We start from the raw sequence: 12353 nt of genomic DNA, 5'->3' as shown, positions 1-12353 counted from the left end.
TGTAGATTTGTTGTGGTTTGTTCCCAAGGGTTTATATTTCAGAAGTGTGGCCCTTAGTGTGGTTACTTTGGAAGTGAAGGACCAAAACATGTAAAGCGCAGAGTGAAACAACAACTAGCTCACTACAGCTGCTGCCTGCAAAAGGGATTAATGCAGGTCTGGCAGAATGGGGAGAATGAGTGAGTTCTCAGAGGAGTGTGCCATTATAAAATACACTCCTGACCCCTAATGCAGATGTCCTGTCTCATCATATGATTTCTGCTGCAAATGATACTGCTAAAATGTCCTCCCCAGAGGACATCAGATAGAACATCTATCCTGGTCTTTCAGATGCCAAAATTGTGAGCTAAAAAACCTTTCCTTTATACATTATTCAGACTCAGTGATTTCATTATAGCAGCAAAAATCAGAAAAAGCCCACATACAACGGGATGTTATTTAGCCATTACAAAGACAGAAATCCCATTACATGAAATAAGATAAATCTGGAGGACAAATAAATACAAAATGAATGCACCAAATGAATACAAAAATAGTTATGAAAACACAAACACTGAATAAATCCACATATATATATAACAGCTAAGACAGTCAAGTTCATGGGAGGAAAAAGAATGGCAGTTACCAGTGGAATTAAATATTCATCCAAGTGAACTGCATTAAATTCAAAGAATAAGAAATATGATATATTCTAATTCTCTCAAGCTCATACAATATACAACAGTCCCTGGTTTCACAAACTTAAATTGTTTTATGATTTTGTGGAAGATGTGTTTGGTTGAATTTGTCAGCTGGAGTTCATGAATAAAAGCAAAATTTCTTCACATGCTTTTGTTTGAGAATAGGACTTGTGTACCATGGTATTAGTGTAATATAAAATTCACTGGACAAATTTTTAAATATATGTATTACCGGTACTTCTAATGTATCTATTAGCATATAGTTGTCAATATGAATGAATATAAACATGAGCTAATTCACTATTAATATATTTGCCTTCATAAATATCACCAAAACACAAATAACCTAAAGGATGAAATAAATAAATGACTCATAATGGAGATGGGTTTATCGACCATCACTTAGCAATAGCAAAATGAGCAGAGAAGTCATCAACAACACGAGTAGTAAATAAGAGCATGAGAGGAGGGTAGTACTAGAGATGGGTCCACAGGGACCAAGAGAATATCACAGGAAATTCAGGTGGAAAGAAAGATGAGGAATGCAACACTTTTTACATGCTGAGCTCAGCATGTAAATGCAATTTCCAAAAGGAGATTGAAGGGGATCAGAAAATGGAAAGACATCCCTTGCTCTTAGATAAGAACCAACATTATGAAAATGGCCACACTCCCCTAATTATACAGATTTAATACAATCACAGTCAAAATAGCATTAGCATAAATCAAGGAACTTGAAAAAACATTTCTAAAATTCATTTGGAACCAGAAGAAATCTAGCAAAGCAATCCTGGGCAACAGTGGAAAAGCAGGAAGTATCACAATCCCTGACCTGAAATTGCACTGCAAAGCTACTGTGATAAAATCAGCATGGTACTGGCATAAAGACAGACCTGAGGAACAATGGAACAGACGAGAAGGTGCAAACAAAACTACAAATACACTCAGCCACCTTATCTTTGACAAAGGGTCTAAATATGTTCACTAGAAGAAAGACAACCTCTTTAATAAATCGTGTTGGAAAAACTGGCTCTCTACATGCTGAAGACTAAAACTAAACCTACGTCTATCCCCATGCACTAAACTGAAGTCAAACAGGTCAGAGATTTAAGTGTTAAAACAGAAACACTGAATCTACTGGAAGAGAAATCAAGAAGAAATCTTGAATGTAGGGATTTGTTGGTCTCTCAGTACACTGTAGGGAGAAACAGTGGCAGGATTGAGGAAAATATAGACAAGGGACAAAAACTGGGTTCAGATGGAGGCCTATCTGCCTGAACAACAACAGTAGGGACAAAGTTAGTATTATAAGACACAAGGTTGCCTACCTACTAATGATTAAAATTGTCCAGGTGGGATGCTTTTCTCAAGACTGAGGTAGCTTAACTGTTTTAAGCACTGTGACCTTGTCCTCATACATATGACCAATTTCCATCTTCAGCCACTTCCAGCACATGAAGACACAGGTGTAGGCAGAGATTCCACGAACAAAACCCAAACTACATGGAAATACTCCACAGAATCAATAGCTGAGATCTCGTCTTATTAAAAAGCTTCTGCATACCAAAACAAATCACTAACAGTGAAGACAGGAGTGGGAGAAAATTTTAGCCAACTGTCCTCCAAAGAACTTATATCTGAAACATGTAAGGAATTTTTAAAAAGTCAAATCTCCCTCCAAATTTAAAGACCTAATCCATAAATGAGCATTTGAGATGAATATGCACTTCTCAGATAAAGACAGATAGAAAATAAATATATGAAAAAATATTCAACATCATTGGTTATTTGAGAGAGACAAAATTAAAACTATAAATTCCATCTCACTCCAGGAAGGTCATCAAGAAATCAACCAATAACAAATGCGGGCATGGTTGTGGGGAGAAATGAACCCTTCTCCACTGCTGGCGGGAGTGTTGTCTGGTGCAACCACTATGGTAATCAGTGTAGAAACTCCTCAAAAAACTAGGATTAGAGATTCCATTTGACCCAGTTATTTTTCTTTTTTCTGTCTTCACAAAAGGACGAAAAACATCATACCACAATGACATATGTGTACCCATGCTTATAGCTGGACAATTTATCATAACTAAATCTTGGAAACAACCTAAAAGTCCATCAACCAAGAAATGAATAAAGAAGATGTAATATTTTTATACAGTGGAGTACTATTCAGCTCTAAAGAAAAACTTGAGGCTTTTATAGGTATATGGAGGCAACTAGAGACCATACTCATATGTGAAATGAGTTAGTCTTATATGTATAAGCATTGTATTGTCTCCCTAATGTAAGAAGTCAAAAGAGTAAAGGCCAAAATGTACAACAGACATTGGTAAATGGGAAGAAACTGCTCAAAAGGAAGGAGAAACCAGGATGGGCAAAGGAGAAAAAAAAAGTTTAAAAAGTATATATATTTTATATATTACACACATGATATACACATTAAATATATAGGAAAAGTATATACATACAAGATAGTCAAGAGAGCTATGCTACTAATTTCTATTAGGTTATTGGAAAGAAAGCTTTGTGCTTTATCATTTGATCAGCTTTTCATGCCTTGTAATCTCAGCAACTGCTTTGAAGACAATAATAAGCAATGCACTAACCATTTTTACTATCCTATCTTGGTTTGAAATTTTGTACAATTGTTTTATTTCTTTAAAATAAATAATGAAAGTGATACAATAGTGGAGAATTCTATTAAGTGCCAGATATAGGCTTAGTTTACTATACAATACTATGATGTTTAAACATTAATCTAGTACAGTGATACCTCAGTTGTCAATCCTTTAAGCTAAAACTGTTCAGTACTCAAACAGCAAAGTTTAAGAACAATTTGCACATAACTTTGCTCCATAGTTGAACCAAAAATTCAATGTGAAGAAACCCAGCCAATAGTGAGTCACAGGGGGCTTCTTAGCAGGGCACATAAAGAGGTGACACTTCAGTGTAAGCACTGTTTTCACCCAGACCACAGATAGTTTTATTAGTGCTTAAATATTCATCATTGTTCTTTTTCTTTGTGCTTTGTGTAAAATTTTATAGCCATGGTTCTAAAAAAAGTTAGCATTAAAGGTAACATAAAAACTGTGAGAACCACAATAAAATCATTGAAAAATTTGTTAGACCCAGAAAAATGAATTTAGTGTGATTTTTCAACCTCAAAACCAATTATTTGGTTTTCCATTATGTTTATGGGAAACTTACATTAAGTTCTTGAATTTTGGTGTTAAAACATGAATTTGTAACAAGCTGAGTTCACAAATAGGGAATAACTGTATAATAAAATGGACACAACAAATTTATATGGAGAAAACAATGATTAGAGCAAAGCCTTTGCTCCAAAAGATGATAAATCACTGAAATGTAAATAAAACATGACAGTTAAGTTTATAAAAATGACTACAGTGTCAGCGAGATAGCTCAGCAGACTAAGTGCCTGCTTAGACAAGCACAGGAACCAGCGTTTGATCTGTAGCACCACATGCTGTGCCAGCTGAACCCCTAGGCACGCTGAGCTGGCCACTGAGACTGGGCATGATGGCACACACCTGTAATCCCAGCACTGGAAACAGGAGGATCACCAGAGTCTGAGCTCTTAGTGAGGCCCTGTACGAAATACATTAAAAAGAAAAAAAAGAGAGAACATACCACAAAGAGAAAAAGTATTAAATAACAAAAAAGAAATACCTATCCAAAGATGTACTAGACAGGAATTAATAAACCAAACAATGATATGGTCAAGATATCAAATGTCCCAAATTTCAAAACAAATTTATTACACAAAAGTGTACCTTATCAGTATGTTCTAAGTTAGACGAAAGAAAACTAAAGGATATAAGACCATTTTAAAAATTTTACACCTGTGTATATGTCACTCGTGCAGTGAAGAAGAAACTCTTGCAAATACATACACCTGTAGATCATTCGCAACAATCAGCTATAAGACAAAGAACACTATAAGTATTAAAAGTATGGAGGTGCTTATTATAAACATAAAAAGGTTCTTCTGTACCACAGGGTGAAAGAACACTGTCTTAAGCAAAGGACGGCAGCCTTTCAAATCTAAAGCATCACTCCACTTCATAAGGTGTCTCAGTAAGATGCACAAAAACCATGCATTAAGCCTGAACTCACACCACACTGGACACTGTTGCTGAAAATGGACACTGGTACCCATGGGGGATAAAGGGCTGTTTACTGCCAAGCCTCATGCGTATGAACTCATGCACTTGAGAAACATGACACTAAGAGATTTTTCTGTGTCACTGATTGATAGCTCAAAGGAGATGAGTGTGCCTATATGTGACAAACATGGTCACTGCCACAGAAAGACAATTCTGAGACAGTCCTCAAAAACTAGAACTCAGCTGGAAACAAGGCTCAGTGAAATGCTACTGATACTTTTATCTGTTGTGACAGCTCGGTGCTGTTTCTAAGGTCTCAAGTGTCATGAGACATGCTGAGAAGCCCACTCAAGCTTTCCAGTGTGTAATAAATAACAGGGCAAAAGGGTTTTTAACAATGGGACTCTTAAGAGTCCATTTAGAGAGTTCTGCACATGACTCTGTAAGACATTAAGCATCTCCCCCTTTCCTGTTTATTGCCAGGCCAATATCTTCATTTTATTGTACAACTACAAGAGCTCACTATGAAACAGACAGACATAACTAGAGCAGCTGACAGGCCAAATATTACAAAAGATATGCTGTTAGGTACACGATCTTTCACAGACCTAGAACAACAACTGGTATATCCCACTGAAGCATACAACCAGATAAGTTTGTTAATAAAACAGACATGGGCTACTATCCATAAAGAAGGCACTCTGGTTCAGTCGTTCTTACGTACATAAAAGGCTCTAACAAACTTTATACTTAAATCTTTGTTAGATTATAAGACACAGTCCACAGACAGATTTCTCATTCACAAACAGCTATGACCATGTGTTATAACTGGCCTTTAAAAATACAAATAAAGTTTGAAAGCAAGTAGTCAGAGCTAAAAAAAAAAAAAAAAAAAAAAAAGATTCTTAAAATTTTAAAAGGTCAACAGCAGTAACAATACTAATTCAATGTTAGCTCAAGCTATGTTAACTTTTACAAAGAAAAACAAAAAAGCGAATGCTCAATGTTTTAATTGTGAGAGAACAAGACATATTCATGAACAGTACAGGGACACCTGACAGAACCAGAATGATACTCAAATATACTATACAAACAATTCTCCTTCAGGAGTTTTTATGTAAACATACTCCATGGAATAGTCCACAAGAAGCTACATGTAACCTCAAAGTGGATTATCACAGCATAAAAAGATAACATGTCAGATCCTAGGAACCTGTATGTCAAAGGTAACCTTTACTGTGTCAGCTACTTGGGAAGTTGAGGGAGGAGGACTGTATGTCCAGTACCAGCCTGAACAATTTAGTTAGACACAGGCAGAGGATAAAAATGAAAAGGGGAGGGCTGGGGAGATAGCTCAGTGGAGTAAGCACTTACCTGGCAAGCTCGAGGGCCTGAGTTCAATCCCCGGTTCTGCCAAAAAAAAAAAAAAAAAAAAAAAGAAAAATGAAAAGGGTTAGGAATGTGGTTCTGTTATAGGTTAAACCTAGGTTTCATTCCCAGGATCCGACATGAAGTACTACAAACTTTGCAGGCAAAATAATGAAACAGTTTTTTTAAAAAAAAGGAAAATCAAGAAGAGCAAGGATTTCCTATACTTTTTTTTTAACCTTAAAGCAGTGGAAGAGAGAAAAAAATTAATACATTAGAGCAGAAGGATTTTAGGAAACCTTGAGATGGAAAACTGTACTGTCCACACACCCCATCCTACCATCCTAAAAGGCTATTTATGTGCTTCCCATAGAGGACTGCTGATCAAAGAGAGTGCCTTGGAGGCCAGAGAGATGACTCAGTAGAATAAGTGCTTGCCTTGCAAGCACATAGGCCTGAGCTCAACCCCTGGTTCCACCAAAAAAAAAAAAAAAAAAAAAGAGCTCCAGTCTCTGGACCAATTTCTCAGGTCTGAAGAACAACAATCTCAGAAGACCTAACACACTCCCACCATACATAGCTGAGAAGTATTAAAAGCAGAATGCAAGAAATGGCTGAATCACCATAGCAGAGAGAAACAGCAGGGTCAGCTCAGAGTGGTTTGTGGACACACACATGTAAAGACAAGCAACCATGGTTCCTCATCTCCTGACTAGATCTTCCAAACACAGGAAATGGGGTCAAACATGGACACAGACCATGGTGTAGAGATCAGGATGATGGAGACTCTGCTCTGAAATGTATGGAGCGGACTGACCAACAGATGGACTCACGAACCTGAGAGTCAGGGCTGGGGAAACAGCTCGGCAGTCTAAGCATTCGCCTGGCAAGTGCAAGGACCAGGATTTGATCCCCAATACTGCATGCTGCACCAGCCTCACATTGAGACCAGGAATGGTGGTTCATGCCTGTAATCCCAGCACTGGGGAGGCTGAGACTGGAGGATCACTACAAGTCTAAGCTGTATAGCAAGGTCCTGCACCAGATAGATAGATAGATAGATAGATAGAGGGAGGGGAGGGGGAGAGAGAGAGAGAGAGAGAGAGAGAGAGAGAGAGAGAGAGAGAGAGAGAGTAGATAGATCGATCGATCGAACCTGAGAGTCAAGGTGGGACAGGAAAAGATCCTTCTCACACAACAGAGGTGAGAACCAAAGACTTCACAGCAGCCCATAACACACTATCATCCATCATGACCAACAGTCTGCCTTTCTTTATGAGCAGCAGCAACAATGGCAGATAGAAAGAACTATGACCATGTCACTCAGGCAACAAATGAAAGCTGACAGTAAAGGAGACCCTATCTGTGAACTCACAGGAAGTAACTTTCTTTTCCACAGACCTCTCTCACTAAGGTTTTCCAAACACTGTTTAATGGTGCAGCTTCTACTCTGCCCAGCTGAGCTCTTACCTGTGTTCACATCTCTGACAGATTCCCACTCATCCAGGTTTCTCGCTACTTTCACTCGGCCATCCACACTCCAAGGCTCTGTCCCTTGCTCCAACATAGAAACAACACCCAGGTCAAAACGATGGATGCCTGTTGTAAAAAGATAGGCATGTGATGTGCCAGTGGATTGTCTACATTCCAACCCTGTTAACTTGAGAAAGAGATTAAAGAGTAACCTATACAAATATTTCACTGTTCTATGAAGACATCTAGCTCTCTCCCAAGGGCCAGTGATTCAAAGCATAGGGATAAAAACAGAAGTGGATATCTTAAGTCTGCTGTAAGACTTCACGCATATCTCCACTTAGAAATCACTACTGACATATCTATCACAACAGTGAGAGAACACCTGCAGAAAGAGGACAATTAAAGTCCAGATGTTACATTGTGAAACTAAATTTAAGAGACACCTGGACATCTGTCTCAGTCAAACAATGCAATTCCACGAAGACACAAAGGAAAATGAAAAATGAGAGTAGATCTGACTTCTGGAAGGAAGTTATCCTCACCCAAGGAGACCAGGTTCCTATAGTTCTCCAACATCACCTCCCTGTACAAAGTCCTCTGAGCAGGGTCCAGGTCTGTCCATTCCTCTTGGGAGAATTCTATGGCCACATCCTTGAATGTCAACAGACCCTAAAATAAAACACATACATCACCATGGGAACATGGACAAGAATTATAATTTCCACATAGAATGAAAAGGGAAATGTAAAGCTCAATTCAACTGAAGTGACTGAGCTAGACCCATGCTGAGAATGGATCCCACTTTGCATGTCTGGAATGACAAAGATGGTTTTAAATGTTAATGAAGTAACTAATGCCAGGCGATTCCCAGGTAGTTTTGAGACAAGAGATGCTTATCACAAAGACCTAGGCAGGATTAGATGGTTATGACACTCCCTCTTACTCCCAACTCCAGGGAAGGAAAGAGGTTAAGGTTTGAATTTACTAGCAATGCCAATGATATAACCAATCACACCTAGGGATGAAACCTCTACAAAAACTCTAGAGTTTGGGGTTCAAAGCAGCAGTCAGATGGTTAATGTCTAGATGTAAATCAACCATAGAAGGCATGGACACACCATGTTCCTTATATGACAGCTTGCCCTGTACATCTTTTTCTACATGGGTGTTCATCTTTTTAACAAGCTTTAGAAGAAATGCTAATGTTAAGTGTTTTCTTGGTTTTTGCGAGCTGCTGAGGCAAATTATTTGAACTCAATAATAGAACTGTAGGAATGAGAATCCCCAAGTATAGGTGATCATGCGGGACCACAGGCTGCAGCCCCTGGTTGATACTTACACTTGGCTATCCACACTTCAGAGTTCTGCCCCTTGCTCCAACATGGAGAAACCACTCAGATTCAAAGAAGACATTACTTTAATCTAATATGAGGACACTTCTGTGGGTCTGAGCCCACAACAGTGTAGTCTAGACTAATTTTACATAGACAGTACCAGAATTACACTGAATTAAAGACCATCCCCCACGAGAATGCTTGCTTGGTGTGTGGAGAAAAATATTCACACATCCAGAATGACAGCTTTCTGTGTAGTGAGTGTTCAAGGAGAAAATGAGTTTATCTTTACTATACATTCATACAAAGTAAGGTAGTTTAGAACATGTTATACCTGTATAAGTGTGTTTTATTATATTTTATAAGAGATTATAATACTCTCTAACTCAAGGATAGATTATCCATTTTGTGGGCAATACAAGAAATACACAAATAACAATGCAGAAACATACTTTTATCTATGGTAGATATTATGCCAATACACTAAACAGCAGTCAGAAGGAAGAGTTGTGTGTTGAGAAATAACAGAGTTCACAATAGCTTTAAAGAAATATAAAGACCTAATAAAAGCATGACAATTATAGCAGTAGCACAGGCTAACACTTCTGGACACTTCTGGTACTACTTATTATTCTAATTGCTTTATATGTATAATTCACAGCAAACCATAACAGCACACAAGAGAAATATTTTCCCTGTTACTATGGAGAAAACTGTATCACACATACTATGGCACCTACCTCAGGCCAAAAAGCTAAAATTGTCAGAGCACACATCTGAAACGAGGGGCCAGGGCATCAGAATAAAAACTAAAGAGTCAAACTACTAAGCAATAGATACAGCATCAAAAATAGATTAATACTAAGTTTCCAAAATATGAAAACTGGAACCAAGATCAGGGTAACTTGGGAGTGGCTGAGAAGTAATTACATGTGCAGAACAAAACCAGTCTGAGAATGTAAGAGCTCCTCAAAGCATGTAAACATGCTACTGCAGCTTGTTAACTGGCTGCTGGGTAGAGAGGCTGAAAAATGATACCAATCTCTAGACGCTGTAAGTAAATGCTCTAGCCTTCTTGGGCAGTTTCACTCCTAGGCTCGGGAGACAGAGGATCTCCAACTGACCCAGCTAGTGTCTCCTGCCTGTCATTTCTTCAGTCTCACTGTGGTTCACACTCAGGGTACGTCAAGATTTCAATGAGTCCCTCAGAAGGCATTACGAATCTGTATGCAGGATCATTATTCATGCACACACACATATACACATACTGTCACTGCCACGAATGGATGAACAGGATGGTGTAGTACAAATTTAAGACAAAAGAAACTATGAAAATATATTGTCTACCACTTAAAAAGAAAATCTTGAGGGAGCGAGGCATGGGGACACATGTCAAATTCCAGCATTTGAGAGGCTGGAGCAGGAGGACTGCCATGAATTTGAGCCCACCCTGGGCTACATACACAATGAGTTCAAGGCCAGCCTAAACCACATAGCAAGACCTCGTCTCAAAAAAAGCAAGCAAGCAAGCAAGCAAGCAGAGAGCAAGAATCTGGGGACTGGAATGTAGCTTACTGATACAGTGCTTGTGTAACATGCTCAAGGACCTAGGCCTGAAATCTGACACTGTAAAAAAAAATTAATAAATGAACTATGTACAATGATTATGTGACCTTGATAAAGGCATGGAATTGCATATTCACATAGTCATGCACACACATTATATTTAAATCAACAGATTTATTTATTTATTTATTTTATTTATTTTTTTTTTTTTTTAGTACAGGGTCTCACTACACAGGACTCATAGTGATCCTCTTGTTTTCAGCCTCCCAAGTGCTGGCATTATAGACATGTGCCACCACACCCAGTCTCAGGTGCCGGCTCAGCATGCTCTGGGGCGGGACCAGCACAGCAGGCTGAGGATTAAACACTGGCCCCTGTGTCTGCCTAAGCAGGTGCTTTAATCTGCTGAGCTATCTGGCCAGCCCTTTAAATCAACAGATTTAAAAGAAGTCTCTCTCAATGATTCTTTTCAGTAATTATTTTTTATCACTGGACTTATACCCAGTGCTTATTTTAGCATGTATGGATAATGAAAATGAAAAGAAACATACCTCAGACTATAAAGCACTAGTATTTACTAGGAAGTTTAAAAATGGTACAACAGGAAAACTTCTATGAAGAAACTTGCACTTCAATGTCTAGTAAATATTCACATCGAAATATATTTACAATTGAACCATTTAAATTCAGATATTTATGCATTACCAAAACTCAAACAGGATTTACTAGCTTAGTAAAACTGTAAGATTGGAAATTTTGGAAAGTATGTGGTGCCAGGATCAAAAGCAAGGCTTCACACATGCCAAAGGAACACTGTATCTCTGAGTTAAATCCCCAGTGCAAAAATTGTTTAATATAATTAAATAGATTAAGAGAAATTGATTACATATTTCAAAAATATGTAATGAGAAGAATTAGTGTACCCCTGAAATTTGAGGATGTTACATTCCTGGAGCACTCATACATTGTGAAAAATTATGAATTTCAGATATCATCAGAAAAATGCCTAAGTCACTATTTTTAGCATTTAAATCCTACTATATCTCCCACAGTTATGCAATTAAACTTAATAAAATACTGTATGAGTAAAACCTTAGGTTTCAGATGCTTTGGCAGCATTTTAGGAATCTTAGGGCTTCAAGAACAATAGAGGGTTCCAGAAGGAATTGGTTCCGGAAGGAACTGGTTCCGGGGCTCACAGCTTGGCTGGGGTAGTTATGTTCTCGTTGCTGTGGCAGGCAGCCACCAAGAGAGAGACAAGGATAGAAGGTCGGCAGTGGCAGTGGTGAGGACATTCAAACCCATGAATAGAAGGACCTGGACACGCTAGTATAACTAAACTTGCATAGTGGCTCATGTGTTAAAGGATGGCATGTTCACTATCTCCACCTTCCAGATGCAAAAGGTCTTTATCACCAATATCTAGCACTTTTGAATACTACAAAGAAAGATCTTCTGGGCATTATGGCTTTGAATATAGAAAGGATCTGAGAAGGCCCATTGCTTGGAGAGTGGAAGATGAGAAACATGGACAATATAAACCAAAGATCTTCCCTCATGGAAATTTCTATCATAGGTCTTACGAACACAGATCGCCTTCCCCGAACAGTGTTTACACATATAAGCCTTACCAAGTATATGTGCCTAAAAAAGGGAAGGGTAACAGTAGACCGCAGTATATGCCCACCTATTCAGAGGGTGTATCCTACCTACAGCATGAGAGGAGCCCTACTCCCCAGAAAATGCAAGGGAGGTATATTCCTTATAACTACAATGAGAGAAGAAGGAAACCACCTCAG

At 38.3% G+C, this 12353-nt stretch overlaps 1 protein-coding gene across 6 annotated transcripts in view; it reads right to left on the bottom strand.

Moving 5' to 3' along the window:
- The window catches only part of LOC101584240 (zinc finger protein 83), a 36927-nt gene that overhangs the window by 11345 nt on the left and 13229 nt on the right, over nucleotides 1-12353 (bottom strand). For all 6 annotated transcript variants that reach the window (XR_002818825.1, XM_023704851.1, XM_023704856.1 and 3 more), the window contains 2 exons: nucleotides 8197-8323; nucleotides 7649-7777 (listed from right to left, as the gene is read on the bottom strand). Coding sequence is in view for 5 of the 6 variants with exons in the window: in XM_023704851.1 (XP_023560619.1) it covers nucleotides 7649-7777; nucleotides 8197-8323 (256 nt within the window). In the remaining variant the exon portion in view is untranslated. The remainder of the gene's footprint in view (nucleotides 1-7648; nucleotides 7778-8196; nucleotides 8324-12353) is intronic.

Source organism: Octodon degus, unplaced genomic scaffold (assembly GCF_000260255.1).
Source record: "Octodon degus isolate 3935 unplaced genomic scaffold, OctDeg1.0 scaffold00206, whole genome shotgun sequence".
In the NCBI taxonomy this organism is placed as follows: domain Eukaryota; kingdom Metazoa; phylum Chordata; class Mammalia; order Rodentia; family Octodontidae; genus Octodon; species Octodon degus.
Note: the sequence above shows the minus strand (reverse complement) of the source record. Positions and strands in the feature narration are given on the sequence as shown.